At 38.2% G+C, this 18,693-nt stretch overlaps 1 protein-coding gene across 1 annotated transcript in view; it reads right to left on the bottom strand.

The window, feature by feature from the left end:
* Positions 1 to 1,964: 1,964 nt before the first annotated feature.
* NIPA1 (NIPA magnesium transporter 1) overlaps positions 1,965 to 18,693 on the bottom strand; it is an 88,654-nt gene continuing 71,925 nt past the window's right edge. Inside the window, exons 4-5 of the mRNA XM_025852101.2 lie at positions 10,091 to 10,251; positions 1,965 to 7,682 (exon numbers count right to left, since the gene is read on the bottom strand). Coding sequence (XP_025707886.1) covers positions 7,171 to 7,682; positions 10,091 to 10,251 — 673 coding nt within the window. The 3' untranslated portion in view covers positions 1,965 to 7,170. The remainder of the gene's footprint in view (positions 7,683 to 10,090; positions 10,252 to 18,693) is intronic.

The raw sequence follows: 18,693 nt of genomic DNA on the forward strand, positions 1-18,693 counted from the left end.
GTGACTATGTTACCTTACAGGCAAAAGGAACTCTGCAGGTGTCATTAAATTAAGGGTCTCGAGATGGGGAGATAGTCCTTGATGTCTAAGTGGGTCCAAAATAATCACAAGGGTCTTTGTAAGAAGAAGGCAGAAGTGTCAGAGTCAGAGAATGAGATAGGACAACGGAAGAAGGGTCAGAGAGATGCAACATTGCTGGCTTTGAAGATGGAGAAAGGAGAATGAACCAAAGAATGTGCAAGGCCTCTACTGAAAAAGAGAACAGATTCTCACCTAGAGCCTCCAGGAGGAATATAATCCTGCCCACACCTTGATTTTAACCCAGTTAAATTTGTGTTGGATTTCTGACCTCTGGAACTGTAAGATAATAAATTTGTGTTGTTTTAAGCCAAAAAGTTGGTGGTAATTTGTTAGAGCAGCAATAGAAAACCAACACAGTGAATAAGCACACCAAATTAGAGTAAGGAGGACACTGACATCCCCCAAACATCATCATTAAAAATAAAAGGAATCCATTTTATAGACAGGCAACCATAGTTTGAATTTTCCTCCATCTTCTGTTCCTTTATCTGTTATTTTATATGGATTTGTTGTGTTACTTCATTGGCATCCCTCCTATCCTGCTTGCCATGGTGCAATTCCAATACCAACTTTCAAATTTCCTCAGCAGGAATTAGTCCTTTCCTTCTCTTCTGAACTGCTAATACAGATAGAAGAATCTTTTTGTTTCTTGACTGTGCCTCAGCTCTCCAACACAAAAAACCTTTATGAAACTACCACGTGAGGTTGGAAATATGGTGTACCAGTGTGATTACCCTTACAACAAAGATGCCAAAAATGTCATGCCTCGGGGTCATCAGACAGGGACATGACTTAGCAACAGAGGAACTAGAGCATAAGCTCTTTGGAGGGCAGGGAGCATGCCTGATTTTATATAACCCTCAGAACTAGGTGCAGAGCTACTAGCTACTACTGTGCTTGGCTAGAAAACTAACAGTTCTTTGCTAGTAACCAACCAGGGCAAGTTTTTGTAGAATTTGGCACTTACACAACTTCACAACCCCAAAAACCTGTGTGGAAAGGGGTATCCATAGAAACATTTGGTGGTTTTTAAAAATGTTTGTTCCCAATTTCTGTATAGTTATACTTTGATCAAAATGTAAGTAATTAGGGGTGCCTGGCTGGCTCAGCTGGTGGTGCACGCAACTCTTGTTCTTGGGGTTGTAAGGTGGAGCCCCATGTTGGGTATAGAGAGTACTTAAAAATAAAATGTTTTTTAAAATGTGAGTAATTAAATCCTTTTGGACAGAGCCTCAAAAATACATATTTTTGCTCAAATAAAATATTTTTTCTTTTTCTTTTTTTTATTTTGAGAGAGTGGGGGGGGAGGGGGGTGGTAGGGCAAAAGGAGAAGAGAGAGAATTAAGCAGTCTCCATGCCCAGCATGGAGCTGACATGAGATCATGACCTGAGCTGAAATCAAGAGCTGGACATTTAACAGACTGAGCCACCTAGGCATCCAGTATTTTTTCATTTAATAAAGTGACTTCCAGGATACTAATAAAGATTAATGACAAGATTTCCAATGACCCTTGTAGTTTTAAAATGTGTTATGATTTTGTAATTTTCCATGTGCTTAAAATATAATAAAATGTTATGTTCTACACCCCCCCAAACATGTAAAACATATTAACCTGTTAAAATATAGCTGGTTTTCTTTAATACCATCATTTCACTGTATCAGAAAAGTAATCACTAGATGATAAATGCCTTCACATATCATGGATTTGCTCCCTAAGATATACACAGGTAGACATTTTCTATATCATGATGGGGACTTGGGCTATTTGTTTCTACAAAGAAAATGGGAAACACTTAATCGAGGAATTCATTAGGATGAGCTGGAACCTGAGATTACATGAACATTTCACGTAGTGGGTAAAAAAAAGCAACGAGTGTTCAGCTAGAAATAAGTTATTTTATTTTAAAACACATACAGATTAATAAATATTATTGGAAAACTTAATAAATAGCCTTTTATATTTACATAAGGCAATTACAACATGCTATGACTACTTCTATGAAGCAAAATATAAGCAAGTTTTAGCCATTACAAATGTGTGTATGTATGCTAATTGGAAGCTCCCCTGATACATTTACAGGAAAAAACTTATGCAATCAATCAACATGTTACATTTTTTTACGTAGTCATCATCTCCTTCACGATTATATTCCACTTTACAAGAAAGAAACATTTATCATTTAAAAAGGGAAAAACACTCAGGAATGCTACTGAAAAACAGTACCCTTACAAATTATTCCAAAGTGCAAAAACATTGACATGGGGGTGGGGGTCAAATTATTATATTCTGACAAATAAAAGAAATAGTCTGAACTTTTCAATGTGACCTTTTGGCACTAGTGGTTTGGGAGCTCCTGACATTTACCTGGTGTCAGGTAGTTCATGGTCAGGGTTGAGCTGCTTGGAAGCAAGAAGTTCAGCATCATTCATTACAAATCTAACACAACAGAATCAGTCTGGTTCACAGGTCATTGAATCTTCTGCAGAACGTCAGAAAATCTCATCACACAATCAGAATGTGATCTTTCAGTGCAGCTTTTTAAAGTCCCTGTTTAATTTCCATATTTTATAATAGAATATATAAAACCCTTCCTTTTAAAACAAAAAAAGGAAAATTAAAGCTTCATGGAATCGTGCAAACTTTATACCCAGCACTTCCTTTGCTTACTCAGTGCTTGAAGCTGCATGTCAGTAGCACAGTCCTGAGCAGACAGGATGCCCAGTGCAAACTGAGCTTCTACTGCATCACTCCAGAGCAATCCTGCACAGAACACTCTTGTCTGAGGCTATCAGCACATGCTAAAAGTGTGAGCACTCTAAAAGAGGTGATTTGGAGAACCATCTCACCCCTTTAGAGGTAGAGAAACTGAGGCACTGAAAGGTTAAGTGACTCACCTATAGTTGCACAATTCAAGGAAAAATAGAGAAAAGAACAAATAAACCCTTCTCCCTGGCTCATGCTCTGGGCCCTAGACTATGCTTTTTATCACATTGGGTACATTTGAAATAGATTTATTTACATGATCATTGTTCTATTATCAACTTTTTACTAGACAACATTTTTTGATGTAACATAAAGTTACATTTTCTTAAAATATATTTCTCTTGTTGCATTTAATAGCATGTGAGAAACGTGTATGAAAATAAACAAGTAGTGATACTGGGCCAAATTCTTGTTCTCATTCCTATAATTCTTAATCTTTTCAAGTATATGATGGAGGTATAAGAATCTGGCCAGATGTGAAAAATCACCTAAAAGCTAAAGGACAGAGCCTTAAAATTCATCACCAGTACAACTATGAGGTGGAAGTGAGGAATACAGAAAATTGAGGTATTTTATATGATAAACTGTTTTATGGTGTGACTGGTGTGCAACTTGATCTTTTCTCTTTCCAACTCAAGTTAACAGACCTCTACCTATGAATATGAGTAAAACATATGAAAAACTAACACGGACATGTCCTTGGGAAGAAGGTCGATGCTAAGTTGTTAATGTTACATTTTTGGTCCCTGAGAAGGCGGAACACTAAGATTCCATCTAATCCTGCTTGATGGGTGAACTACTTCCTTGGTGTCAAACACAGTGAGGACAACTCCTTCAGACCACTGGAACCAATCAGACAGTTGTGAACAGATCTGAACTAAAGCATTTTTCTCTTTCTGGTTCCTACTCAGTACAAGAGGCCTAAATCAGGATCAAGTAGGCATCAGAAAAGACAATGGGCATGGCTCTGTAGACAATCGGAACACTTTCTCTGCTCTTCTAGATTAGTTGAGCAGTTTGGAAAAGAGAGGTATCATCTCCCAACAAGAACTAGGCAGCTCATCAACACCTTGGTCTCCGGTGGACCAAAGTGCTTGTCCACACCTGGGAGACACTGCATCTCAGTGCTTTACAAATGTCTAGGAACTAGCTTCTAGAAGTGAGCACAGTATTTACAAAGAGAGGAGCTGTCAAGAAAGAAGGAAGATGAGGGCTGACTGCACACGTTAATAGTGTTCTCTTCTATCAGACATGAAACCCAAAGAAAAAGAACAAAAACCAAACTACTACAGCTGGAATGAACTTCTGGAAATAAAATTGAGTATAACAAATTGGCTTGAAAAGTAGTAATTGAAAGAATATTTTTTATTGCTGAACCAAGAACAGCAAAGTATATTTCACTAACATTCTAATATGAAAATACCATAGGGACATTTGACTGAAGAACCAGTTGTGGGCAGTTCTTGCTCCAGGTGTGGCAAGGAGCAGACTGTCCTTCCTCTCCAAAACCTTCTCTACAGACATGGAATGGTCCTCCAGAACAGCAAAATGCCCAGGGTGGTCTCAGTGCTAGGCCCCAGTGAGCAAAACAAGAAAGCAATCTTTTTAAATGTAAAGATTCAGATGAGAAAACGAAGCACTGACCAAGTAGCAGAGGAGACAAATGGCTTATTTAAGCATCTATCCAGAGTAAATTTGCAAACTGTGATCAGAAACATAAGATTTTAGAGGAGGTTTGAAAACAAATAGACAATAGGTATTTTCTTCTTAATTCATCAGAGATAAAACCCAAGGAATAGTATAATAATGAAAATGTTTCACACGTATTTACTTTTGGAGAGACCAATGAGACCCATTCCCATTCTAGGCCCTCCCCTAAAACTCTCACTTTGAGGCTTTTTCCTTTGCAATTCCAAACAAATTATGAAAACATTAATTTGTAAAATATAATAATAATACTATTAAATCAAGTTATATGCTCTATGTCAGACATGAAAATTAGGTTATTAGACTGCTGGTCATGTCAATTATTTTGAGGCTAGAGTCACACACTTGAAATAAAATCATAAGAACTTCATTTACTGGAAGGAAAGCTGTGCATCCTACCAAAATAATCTGCTAAACCTGGGAGAGTCTAACTGTTCCAGACCAAGTCACCCTGAAGAGGAGACCAGCTATCACTACTTTCAGATTTTGTTTTACTCTAAAAACATCATAGGAGTAATCATCCAGAAAATACCACCTCTGAATATCCATGGTATAATTGTGAATTAAAATATAATGAGGAACACTAATAAATTAATTTAAACTAAGCTTCACCTGTAAGTTATAACAAAATAAACAAGATAATTTCCATAAGACACATGAACTTTCTCAGTATACTTGGGTTACCACATGTATTCTTTTAATATCTCAAACTCCTCATCTAGGAAACTATTTTTATGCCTAAAAGTATATTGATACAACTACATGACATTTTTGAAAGTTCAGTTCAATAAATTAAGGCTTACAGTCCTAAAAAGACCAGATTAAAAAAAAAACAAAACCTTCAAGAGCTGATAAAAAGAGTGAGGGACTTTTTGAATATTTATTAACTATCAGTGAATATAAGATTTAAAAAATTTTAAAACAATTTTGTTGCTGCTCTTAGTTCACTAATCCCTGACAACCCATAATCATCAGATGTACTTTTAAATCATAAAGGTGTTCTTCACTCTGTGTTAAACTATCCTCATTTTATTTAGCTTCTTCAACACTCTAGGGAACAATTTTTTTGGTCTTTAGAAATGTTCTTTTTGCCTGAAAAAAAAATTTTTTTCCCTTAGTGAGTAACTTCAATTGAGTATTATTAAATTTGATATTCTCGTTCACCAAATCTACCTTACCCAATCCCATCTTCCAACTTGACACAGTTCCCTATTTAGATAAAACACTGCACATGAAGTACATGATATCTTAATGAAATAATATGCATCACTTTGTGCTTTGCTCCCATTTAATAAACATCAAAAGTTACTATAAACAGACGAATGATCTCTTTGACCCAATTACTGGCATAATTAGTGGCTATTTTGCATTTCAAAAGCTTAATGAGAGGTTGGGTGAGGAATTGTAGGGTGCTCTGCCATCTCAAACAATAAGGAGATGGATATGTTAATTGTTTTCATTTTTGTTAGAAATTCTTTTGAAAACTTACTATATGTGTTCCAATTTGCAGAAACTAGCCTGAGCTTGACTGTGTCCTTTAACCTGTTCCTGTATTATAGGGAACTTGATATATGTGCTATTAAACATTTACTCTCTCATCTAACAGCGTTATTATCAAGTTAAATAATTTATTTCTTCTGAATGGCCACAATGCTCACTGAAAGAGAACATGGATATATTTGATCCTGGGTCCCAGGTACATGGACTGAATGCAAATAAAATACCTTATACTACTTAAGTCAATTGTCTTTAATTGGATGATAACTACATGCTAAAAGGGTCAATTTGCTCTTATGTGTCTTTTGCCTTGACTTTCTTCCAACAAATGAATATACTGTTATTTCTAAATGCTTTACACATTTATATTTTGAATAGTGAAATATTAAAGTATAATCAAATAGTTATTCTAATCTAAGAGAACATACACATAGTAATCATCAAATTAAGTGAAGAGTTCAAGTGATAAAGGCACTGAAATTGATTTGAGCTATTGAAAGTCATCCTATAAATGGAACTCTGCATCATGTCCACCTATTCTCTCTCTATTTTCAGTTAAAATGTCTTGGAGTAGGGGGTGGGAGAGTCAGCTCATTAGAGGATTAAAAACAATTAAATGTATGTACTTCTTATTTGGATGAGGTACCTGAATGTTATACATGCTTAACGCAAAATAACACAAGTACAGACACATTTACTGTATAGTCAGACTTCAAGACAACAATTTCTCCCATTTCCAAAGTAATCTTCTAAGTAAGAATATCTGCTCCCCTGCAAAGACTAATCAGAAAAAGCCCATCTTTATTTTCTATTAAATAATGTTAAAATATTTTAAAAGGAAAGAGTATTCATGAAAGCTTCCAGGTTAATGGCAATGAATATGAGATTCCTCTCATCAGAGAGAGATGATGCCCAGACAACCATTTAGCAACTTCAGACTGCAAAGGGCTGGGCCCCCACCCTGGTGCTGAGTGATGCTCCCCACTGTCCACCAGACCACCCATTAATATGCAAGTAACTTTAATACTATTGATTAGGGTCTCTTCTACTACACACCAAATTAGAGCCAGAAACCACATCCATTTCCCATTTCTTGAGCCACCCAACCCCCTGTTGCATCCTAATCTGTTTTCATATTAGATTTGTTCATCTCCCCAAGGTTGAAATTGAACTCTTTGAACACCTGTATAAGGACAATCCCAACAGAGACAGTGGTGAAACCACAGGCCATACCCAAGAAGTCCACCAGGCCCACATTGCTCCATTCCCGAAAGAGGATGGCCGAGGCTAGCAGGACAAGGGTGGTGAACACGACGTAGTAGATGGCCCCGAACACAGAGGAGTCGAAGCACTCAAGCGCTTTGTTGATGTACCTGAACTGGACGATGATGCTGCAACCGAGCACAGCCAGGAGCACCAGGCACAGGCAGAGGGCCCGCTGACTGGATGGGTTATTGTGGAAGATGTCTTGGGCCGCCAGCCCGATGCCCTTGGTGGAAGGCACGGTGAAACTCCCTAGCAAGGAGCAGATACTGATGTAGACCATGATGTTGGTGGGCCCATGGGCCGGTGCAATCCAAAAGATGAGCAGCAGCAGCATAAGGAGCACGATGCACAAATAGCCCACAAACACTGGAAAACAGATGATTTTCTTGCTTTAGAGTCAATTTAACAAAACCTAGGCAGACAGCACTCTTGTGTGTGTGGCCAGAGTGGGAGGTTTCTTAAGGAACATGTGAGAAAGCTGTAGGGGTATTCGTGGCTGTTGCGGGGATTAAGGGCTGCATACAATAGGCAAAGGCCATGGGCCCTAGGATGTGGAGAGAGTTTCACACAATTAAAATCATCCCATTCTCCTCACAACTTCTGAATGTCTCCTTGGGTTTCTAAGGGAAAAATATGTTTATAATTACCACAGCCTAGTACCCAGTATATATATAAAACAAAGTAATTTTTGCACATATTTAAGAAGCACTGCATTTTTCAGAACTTCATCAAGAGTTATTCTCCATTTAGAGGATCCCACTGCTGATGGCAATATCCCCTGAGTGTTTCAGTTAATAGCATGACACCCCATGTGTTTGCAGCTGCCAGGGTCTCAGCAACTCCACATGCTGTGGGGTCTGCTGGCTTTAGTATGTCTTCTATAGTCGTACCTGAGCATTCTATTTTATTATAAAGTACCAACCTGCTATTTGTCCTTCATATTACAGTTAGGGCATCATATTGAAAATCTGCTTTGAAATTACATGTACAAGGAAGTTGTAATTTCCAATTCAATCTGAGATTGTAAAGGAGGTGCTAGGAGCTGGGCCTGATGGGGCTAGGAACGGCATGGCCATGAACCAGGCAGGCTGTGGGAGTCCCCTCTTCCCCAAAGGTAAGAAAAAGGAACTATGGAGCCCTGTTCTGGGGGAGGATTCAGGAAGATGACCATAAAATTTCTTCTGAGGCAATGATTTGACAAAAAATTCATTCCGGTTTTTTACATTTAGAAAAACATTTTTAAAAACTAGAAACCTCTTTAACTTAATACATTAAGTGGATAGAATAATATCAATTTATATTCCAGATTAAAACAAAGTTTTTCATGTTAAAAACAAAAATCTTTTTGCTAGCATTATATCATCATGCAAAATTGTTATGGTAGAATTCAAATTAGACATGGTTTTTGTAAAAGTTAGGACCTGAATATACTGGTAACATCCAGATTTATCCAAAAATAAGAGGTGTTGGGGCACTTGGGTGGCTCAGTTGGTTAAGCATCTCTCGATTTCAGCTCAGGTCATGATCTCAGGGTTGTGAGATCGAGCCCCAATTAGGGCTCCATGCTCAGTGGGGAATCTGTCTGAGATTCTCTCTCTCTCCTTCTCCCTTTGCAGCCCCCACTCAAAAAAAAAAAAAAAGATACATTGTTCTGAAAATTACATAAAGTAAATCCTTCAGGACATTCATATCCAGTTTTCTGATTTTTTTTTTCATGTGTTTGTACTCTCTCACAGTTTTGGAAATATTTTGGCTTTTACAGGATGAAGTAAATAGAACAATACTAAGTATTTACGGATAAAAAATTACAGAGAAATAGTCTTGGCTAATTTCATTATGAATCCCTTTTCAAATTTTACAGATATTTCTGCTGCAATGTCAGTCACAGACAATTGAGAGCTATAAAAGAATGGTCAGATTTTTTTGTGGCCCAGAGATGTCTGTATTTGGGATATTCGTGTGGATGCAGTTTTGTGCTGGTACCTGTCTACAATTGTTGGTAAGCAACATTAAGATGGTCTACTGGGAGTAATTTAGAAGAATCTATACTTTAGGCTGGTATAATTATGTAGACTGTTTTTTTTATAGCATTTGTCAAAAAATATATAGTATGTCAAAAATACATAGAAAAAAATCTAGAGAGATTTCTATGGGAGCTCCAAAGATAAATCAAACTGGATCTCAGCTCTCAGCTTCACATTAGAGGGAAGTGCAGAGGCTTGGACACACAGTGGTCCCGAGGGGAGGATGGCTCAGAGCAGACCCCAGCAGGACTAACACCAAGAAGCAGTAACAGCAGGAATGTGGGAAGGAGGTGGGGTACGAATACTGGGAGGTGGGGAGAGGTGAGAGGCTGTGGGAGGAGACATGTCGGGGGATGGTCATGGGAGGCAGGGGAATGGGAAGGCCACAGTAAGCAGGGGTTGGGTGGGTGTGGAAGGGAGGCTGGAACAGATGAGACTGTTGTGGAGGGGGCCAGATGAAGGCACCCATGCAACAGGTCCCTACGGTCCAGGAGAAAGCAGAAGAGGTCCCGAACCCTAGGGAGGGGGGATGCAAAGTCTGGAAAGCAAGGACCACCAGGCCTCTTCCCACACCTGGGGCAGGAGGAGTGAGGGATGCTATAGCCAGCAAGGCACAGTGATAGCCACTCATAGGCAAAGTCAAACACAGGGTCTAGGAGAACGGACCATGGGTAAGCCAACTCCACCCTATACCTGGAAGGATCATACTGACTGGCAAGCTCTCTTGCAGCTTTGCTAGAAAGGAGTTACCTGGGTTAGTCAGCTTCTCTTCCAGCTCAGCCTGAGTGGTCACACTCTCAGATTTTGGGGAGTGGATAATCAGCACAACAGAACCTGCACAGCTTAGCAGACACCCCAACTTGCCCAAGATGTTGAGCTTTTCCTTCAGAAGATAAGAAGCTAAAATGGACCTTTGTTTAAAAAAAAAAAGAGAGAGAGAGAAATCATTAAAATTTAAACCATATATTTGACCTGTTTCTACTAATTGTACTTGTTTTGGAAAAGTTGTATTTTCTTGATAGCCATATTTGTTTTTAATTTAGTTTTTAAGAGGAGAAAAGATTAGGAATTTATTGAAATTGTTACTTAAACACAAAGGATTTTCCTACCAATTCCATGCAGTCAGTATATAGTTAATGACTCTTAACTCATACTGCTATATATTATTTCAAGAGATATGCAATATACCAAAATAGAAAAATAAGTTTATCATTCATAAAAATGAACTTTTATGATTAAATAAAAATACTGCTTCCTTATTTTTAAAAGCAAACAATCGGGGTGCCTGGGTGGCTCAGTCGGTTGAGCATCCAACTCTTGGTTTTGACTCAGGTCATGATCTCAGGGTCATGAGATCAAGCCCCACCTTAGGCTCCCCATTCAGTGCAGAGTCTTGTTGAGATAATCTCTCCCTCTGCTCCTCCCCCTGCTCTCACTCTCTCTCTCTTAAATAAAATCTTTTTAAAAATAAATAAATAAAAGCAAACAAACTATGTTAAGTGGAAAAGTAGATATGAAAACTTAAAATAATTATAAGTCATTCATGATGAAAACGCTTAAGTTAAAATAAATCGAGAAAATGCACAAAAAGGGAAAAAACCAAAATGCTAATAGTAATTGCATTATGGTAGGAGTATGGGTCATTGATTATTTTTCTCTTCTATAATTCCCCCAAACTTTTTTTGGAGAGAGAGGGATGAGGAGGAGGGCCAGAGGGGGAGGGAGAAGGAGGGATGGAGGGAGGGAGAGAGAGAGAGAGAGAGAGAATCTTAAGCAGGCTCCACACCCAGTACAGAGCCCAACTCGGGGCTCGATCTCACAACGCTGAGATCATGACCTGAGCCAAAACCAAGAGTTGGGACACTTAACTGACTGAGCCAGCCAGGCGCCTCAATACCCCAAACTTTTAAAATGTGGTCACGTTACTTTTATAATGCAAAAAAAAAAAAAGTATTCCTTTTAAAACTTCTATAATCTTAAGATTTTTAATATGTTTCTTATTTCCCTATGTAACATCAGGATACAATCTGAATTGGAAAACCTAGGCTTTTAGTAATCATGGGACTAGTAACTGTCACTTTGTTGTTGTCTATGCCAAAGGCACTCAGGGAACACAAATATCCATCAGGAGGGCACACTAGATATACGGGATTTCCTTCTTAATCCTCATTTTATAGATAAAGAGACAGCCTCAGAAAGGATAAGCACTGAACTCAAAGCCACAAAGCTAAGAAGAGGTGAAATCATGGTGATGACAAACCACAAAGCCAAAGCTCCATCTTTTCCCTTATACCACTTTGTGTCTTTATCTCTAGACAGCCTGGTCCTCAAGGAAACCTTGGCAATGTACTTGGAGAAATAATCAACATCACCAAAACAACCAACAAAAGATATTAGAATACACAACTGGGTGTTAATTTGAGGGGATACACATAGCTGCACACAGGTGGAAATGAGAGGACTGGGAGGCTCTCAGAGTAAGAGGTGAGCCTGGGATGATAGGCAGGCTATGCCAAAGTGGTAAGTGGCTGCCATGGGTGAAAGAAGAGAGGCAAGAATGGTGAAAAAGAAAATCAAAGCTGGAGGCATCACAAATCTAGACTTCAAGCTGTATTACAAAGCTATAATCATAAAAACAGTCTGGTACTGGCACAAAAACAGACACATAGATCAATGGAACAGAATAGAAAACCCAGAAATGGACCCTCAACTCTACGGTCAACTAATCTTCAACAAAGCAGGAAAGAAAACCCAATGGAGAAAAGACAGTCTCTTCAACAAATGGTGCTGGGAAAATTAGACAGCCACAGACAGGAGAATGAAACTGGACCACTGTCTAACAACATACACAAAAATAAACTCAAAATGGATGAAGAATAAATGTGAGACAAGCACCCATCAAAATCCTAGATTTTTTGCTAGGTTTTGCTAGGTATGTCTTCAAAGGCAAGGGAAGCAAGGGCAAAAATGAACTATTGGGACTCCATCAAGATAAAAAGCTTTTGCACAGCAAAGGAAACTTCAGTCAACAAAACTAAAATGCAACCTATGAAATGGGACAACTTCTCAAACTCAATACCCAAAAATCAAATAATCCACTCAAAAATGGGCAGAAGACATGAACAGACACTTCTCCAAAGAAGGCATACAAATGGCTGACAGACACATGAAAAAATGTTCAATATCATTAGCCATCAGGGAAACTCAAATCAAAACCACAATGAGATACCACCTTACACCAGTTAGAATGGCAAAAATTAACAAGGCAGGAAACAACAAATGTTGTAGAGGATGTAGAGAAAGGGTAACCCTCTTACACTGTTGGTGGGAATGCAAACTGGTGCAGCCATTCTGGAAAACAGTATGGAGGTTCCTCAAAAAGTTAAAATTAGAGCTACCCTACCACCCAGCAATTGCACTACCAGATATTTATCCAAAGGATACAGACATAGTGATTCGACGGGGCACATGCACCCCAATGTTTATAGCAACAATGTCCACAATTGCCAAAATATGGGAAGAACCCAGATGTCCATCAATAGATGATTGGATAAAGAAGATGTAGTGTATGTATACATATACACTGAAATTGTATTAGGCATCAGAAAGACTGAAATCTTACCATTTGCAATAACATGGATGGAACTAGAAGGAATGCTAAGCGAAATAAGTCAGAGAAAGACAAGTATCAGATGATTTCACTCATATGTGGAATGTAAGAAACAGAACAGATGAACATAGGGGAAGGAAAGGAAAAATAAAATAAGAGAAAAATCAAAGAGGTACCATAACAGACTCTTAACTATAGGAAACAAACTGAGAGTTGCTGGAGGGGAGGCAGGTAGAGGGATGGGGTAACTGGGTGATGGGGATTAAGGAGGGCACTTGTTGTAATGAGCACTGGGTGTTATATGCAACTGATGAATCACTGAACTCTACCTCTGAAACTAATAATACACTATATGTTATTTAATTGATTTTAAATTTTTCAAAGTTAATTTTTTTAACGTGTTTTTTTTTTAATTTTTCTTTTTCCCTTTTTCAAACAACATCTTATCAATCCCTTTTTTAAAAAAACATTTTTTATTTTTCATTTTTAGAGTCATATTTTATCCCTTCATACTAGTTACCCTTACTTTGGGCATATATATATGTTGTTCTCTCTTTAAAATTTTAAGATACAGTTTCTTCTAACAGATCAAAATATACCCTAAATCACTAGTGTATGGCTTTGTTCTAGTCTCCTGCCTGATCACATTCTCTCCCTTTTTTTTCTTTTTTCTTTTTAACTATTCTTTCTTTTTTCAAATAACTTCTTATCAATTCCTTTTTATAAAATCTTTTATAATTTTCATCTTTACAGTCATCTTCCTTCACTTCATTGTATCAACCCTTATTTTGTACATATGTAAGTCTTTCTTCCTTTAAAATTTTAGTAGGCACTTTCTTCTAAAAGACCAAAATATGCTCAAAATCTAGTGTGTGGCACTGATCTATGCACTACCCTGACCATATTTGATCATATTCTGTTTCTTTTTGTTTTGTTCTGTTTTTGTTTTTATCTTTTTCTTTTTTTCTTTCTTTTTTCTTTCTTTCCCTTTCTTTTCCCCTGGTTTCAGGTCTTTTCTGATTTGTATAGAGTATATTTGCTGGGGACGTTGTTAACCTGTTAGCATTTTGTTCTCTCATTCATCTATTCTCTGGACAAAATGACAAGACGAAAAAAATCACCTCAGCAAAAAGAACAAGAGGTACTACCGTCTGCCAGGGACCTACTCAATACGGACATTAGTCCGTATTGTCGGACCTAGAGTTCAGAATCATGACTTTAAAGATACTAGCTTAGGCTTGAAAAAAGAGTGGAAGTTATTAGAGAAACCCTTTCTGGAGAAATAAAAGAACTAAAATCTAACCAAGTTGAAATAAAAAAGGCTATTAATGAGATGCAATCAAAAATGGGGGCAATAATTGCTAGGATAAATGAGGAAGAAGAGAGAATCAGCAATATAGAAGACGAAATGATGGAAAATAAAGAGGCTGAGAAAAAGAGAGATAAACAACTACAGGATCACGAGGGCAGAATTCAAGAGATAAGCGATACCATAAGACGAAACAACATTAGAATAATTGGGATCCCAGAAGAAGAAGAAAGAAAGAGAGGGGCAGAAGGTATATTGGAGCAAATTATAGCAAAGAACTTCCCTAATGTGGGGAAGGAAACAAGCATCAAAATCCAGGAGGCACAGAGAACCCCTCTCAAAATCAGTAAAAATAGGTCAGCACCCCGACGTCTAATAGTACAACTTACGAGTCTCAGAGACAAAGAGAAAATCCTGAAAGCAGTTGGAGAGAAGAGATATGTAACCTACAAGGGTAGAAACATTAGATTGGCAACAGACCTATCCACAGAGACCTGGCAGGCCAGAAAGGATTGGCATGATATCCTCAGAGCACTAAACAAGAAAAATATGCAGCCAAGAATAGTATATCCAGCTAGGCTGTCATTGAAAATTGAAGGACAGAGAAAAAGCTTCCAGGACAAACAAAAACTAAGGGCATTTGGAAACACGAAACTAGCCCTAAAAGAAATATTGAAAGGGGTCCTCTAAGCAAAGACAGAGACTAAAAGCAGCACAGATCAGAAAGGAACACAGACAATATATAGTAACAGTCACCAAACAGGCAGTACAATTGCACTAAATTCATATCTTTCAATACTTACTCTGAATGTAAATGGGCTAAATGCCCCAATCAAAAGACACAGGCTATCAGATTGGACAAAAAAACAAGACCCATCCACATGCTGTCTGCAAGAGACTCATTTTAGACCCAAAGACACACCCACATTGAAAGTGAGGGGGTGGAAAACCATTTACCATGCTAATGGACACCAAAAGAAAGCTGGGGTGGCAATCCTTCTATCAGACAAATTAGATTTTAAAACAAAGACTGTAATAAGAGATGAGGAAGGACACTATGTCCTACTTAAAGGGTGTATCCAACAAGAAGATCTAACAATTGTAAATATCTATGCCCCTAACATGGGAGCAGCCATGTATATAAGCCAATTAATAACAAAAGCAACGAAACACATTGAGAACAATACAATAATAGGGGGGGAATTTAACACCCCCCCTGACTGAAATGGACAGCCCATCTAAGCAAAAGATCAACAAGGAAATAAAGACTTTAAATGAAACACTGGACCAAATGGACTTCACAGACATATTCAGAACATTCCATCCCAAAGCAACGGAATACACATTCTTCTCTAGGGCCCATGGAACATTCTCCAGAATAGATCACATCCTAGGTCACAAATCAGGTCTCAACCTGTACCAAAAGATTGGGATCATTCCTTGCATATTTTCAGACCACAATGCTTTGAAACTAGAACTCAATCACAAGAGGAACGTCAGAAAGAACTCAAATACATGGAGGCTAAAGAGCATCCTACTAAAGAATGAATGGGTCAACCAGGAAATTAAAGAAGAATTTAAAAAATTCATGGAAACCAATGAAAATGAAAACACAACTATTCAAAATCTTTGTGATACAACAAAGGCAGTCCTGAGAGGAAAGTATATAGCAATACAAGCCTTTCTCAAGAAACAAGAAAGGTCTCAAATACACAACCTAACCCTACACCTAAAGGAGCTAGAGAAAGAACAGCAAATAAAGCCTAAACCCAGCAGGACAAGAGAAATAATAAAGATCAGAGCAGAAATCAATGAAACAGAAACCAAAAGAACAGTAGAACAGATCCACGAAACTAGGAGCTGGTTCTTTGAAAGAATTAACAAGATTGATAAACCCCTGGCCAGACTTATCAAAAAGAAAAGAGAAATGACCCAAATCAACAAAATCATGAATGAAAGAGGAGAGATCACAACCAACACCAAAGAAATACAAACAATTATAAGAACATATTATGAGCCACTCTATGCCAGCAAATTAGATAACCTGGAAGAAATGGGTGCATTCCTAGAGATGTATCAACTCCCAAAATTGAAGCAGGAAGAAATAGAAAACCTGAACAGACCTATAACCACTAAGGAAATTGAAGGAGTCATCAAAAATCTCCCAACAAACAAAAGCCCAGGGCGAGATGGCTTCCCAGGGGAATTCTACCAAACATTTCAAGAAGAATTAATACCTATTCTCCTGAAACTGTTCCAAAAAATAGAAATGGAAGGAAAACTTCCAAACTCATTTTATGAGGCCACCATTACCTTGATCCCAAAACCAGACAAAGGCCCCATCAAAAAGGAGAATTACAGACCAATACCCTTGATGAACATGGATGCAAAAATTCTCACCAAAATACTAGCCAATAGGATCCAACAGTATATTAATGGATTATTCACCATGACCAAGTGGGATTTATCCCTGGGCTTCAAGGTTGGTTCAACATTCGCAAATCAATCAACGTGATACAATACATTAAAAAAAGAAATAAAAAGAATTATATGATCCTCTCAATAGATGCAGAAAAGGCATTTGACAAAGCACAGCATCCTTTCTTGGTCAAAACACTTCAGAGTATAGGGATAGAGGGTACCTACCTCAATATCATAAAAGCCATCTATGAAAAACCTACAGCGAATACCATTCTCAATGGGGAAAAACTGAGAGCTTTTCCCCTAAGGTCAGGAACGCGGCAGGGATGTCCACTATCACCACTGCTATTCAACATAGTATTAGAAGTCCTAGCCACAGAATCAGACAACAAAAAGAAATTGAAGGCATCCAAATCGGCAAAGAAGAAGTCAAACTCTCACTCTTTGCAGATGATATGATACTGTATGTGGAAAACCTAAAAGACTCCACCCCAAAACTGCTAGAACTCATATAGGAATTCAGTAAAGTAGCAGGATATAAAATCAATGCACAGAAATCAGTGGCATTCCTATACACCAACAACAAGACAAAAGAGAGAGAAATTAAGGAGTCGATCCCATTTACAATTGCACCCAAAACCATAAGATACCTAGGAATAAATGTAACCAAAGAGGCAAAGGATCTGTACTCAAAAAACTAGAAAATACTCATGAAAAAAATTGAAGAAGACACAAAGAAATGGAAAAACGTTCCATGCTCATGGATTGGAAGAACAAATATTGTGAAGATGTCAGTGCTACCTAGAGCAGTCTACACATTCAATGCAATCCCCATCAAAATACCGTCCACTTTTTTCAAATAAATGGAACAAATCATCCTAAAATTTGTATGGAAGCAGAAGAGACCCCGAACAGCCAGAGGAATATTGAAAAACAAAAGCAAAGCTGGCGGCATCACAATTCTGGACTTCCAGCTCTATTACAAAGCTGTCATCATCAAGACAGTACGGTACTGGCACAAAAACAGACACATAGATCAATGGAACAGAATTGAGAGCCCAGAAATGGACCCTCAACTCTATGGTCAACTAATCTTTCACAAAGCAGGAAAGAATGTCCAATGGAAAAAAGACAGTCTCTTCAACAAATGGTGTTGGGAAAATTGGACAGCCACATGCAGAAGAATGAAACTGGACCATTTCCTTACACCACACACAAAAATAGACTCCAAATGGTTGAAAAACCTAAACGTGAGATAGGAGTCCATCAAAATCCTAAAGGAGAACACAGGTAGCAACTTCTTCGACCTCCGCCACAGCAATTTCTTCCTAGAAACATCGCCAAAGACGAGGGAAGCAAGGGCAAAAATGAACTATTGGGATTTCATCAAGATAAAAAGCTTTTGCACAGCAAAAGAAACAGTCCACAAAACCAAAAGACGACCTACAGAATGGGAGAAAATATTTGCAAATGACATATCAGATAAAGCGCTAGTACCCAAAATCTATAAAGAACTTATCAAACTCAACACCCAAAGAACAAATAATCCAATCAAGAAATGGGCAGAAGACATGAACAGACATTTTTCCAAAGAAGACATCCAAATGGCCAACAGGCACATGAAAAAGTGCTCAACATCGCTTGGCATCAGGGAAATCCAAATCAAAGCCTCAATGAGAGACCACCTCACACCCGTCAGAATGGCTAAAATTAACAAGTCAGGGAACGACAGATGTTGGCGGGGATATGGAGAAAGGGGAACCCTCCTACACTGTTGGTGGGAATGCAAGCTGGTGCAACCACTCTGGAAAACAGTATGGAGGTTCCTCAAACAGTTGAAATTAGAGCTACCATTCGATCCAGCAATTGCACTACTGGGTATTTACCACAAAGATACAAATGTAGGGACCTGAAGGGGTACGTGCACCCCAATGTTTATAGTAGCAATGTCCACAATAGCCAAACTGTGGAAAGAGCCAAGATGTCCATCGACAGATGAATGGATAAAGAAGA

The sequence above is a fragment of the Callorhinus ursinus genome, unplaced genomic scaffold (genome assembly GCF_003265705.2).
Source record: "Callorhinus ursinus isolate GAN/ISIS: 27379988/994484 unplaced genomic scaffold, GSC_fseal_2.0 scaffold78, whole genome shotgun sequence".
NCBI classification, from domain to species: Eukaryota; Metazoa; Chordata; class Mammalia; order Carnivora; family Otariidae; genus Callorhinus; species Callorhinus ursinus.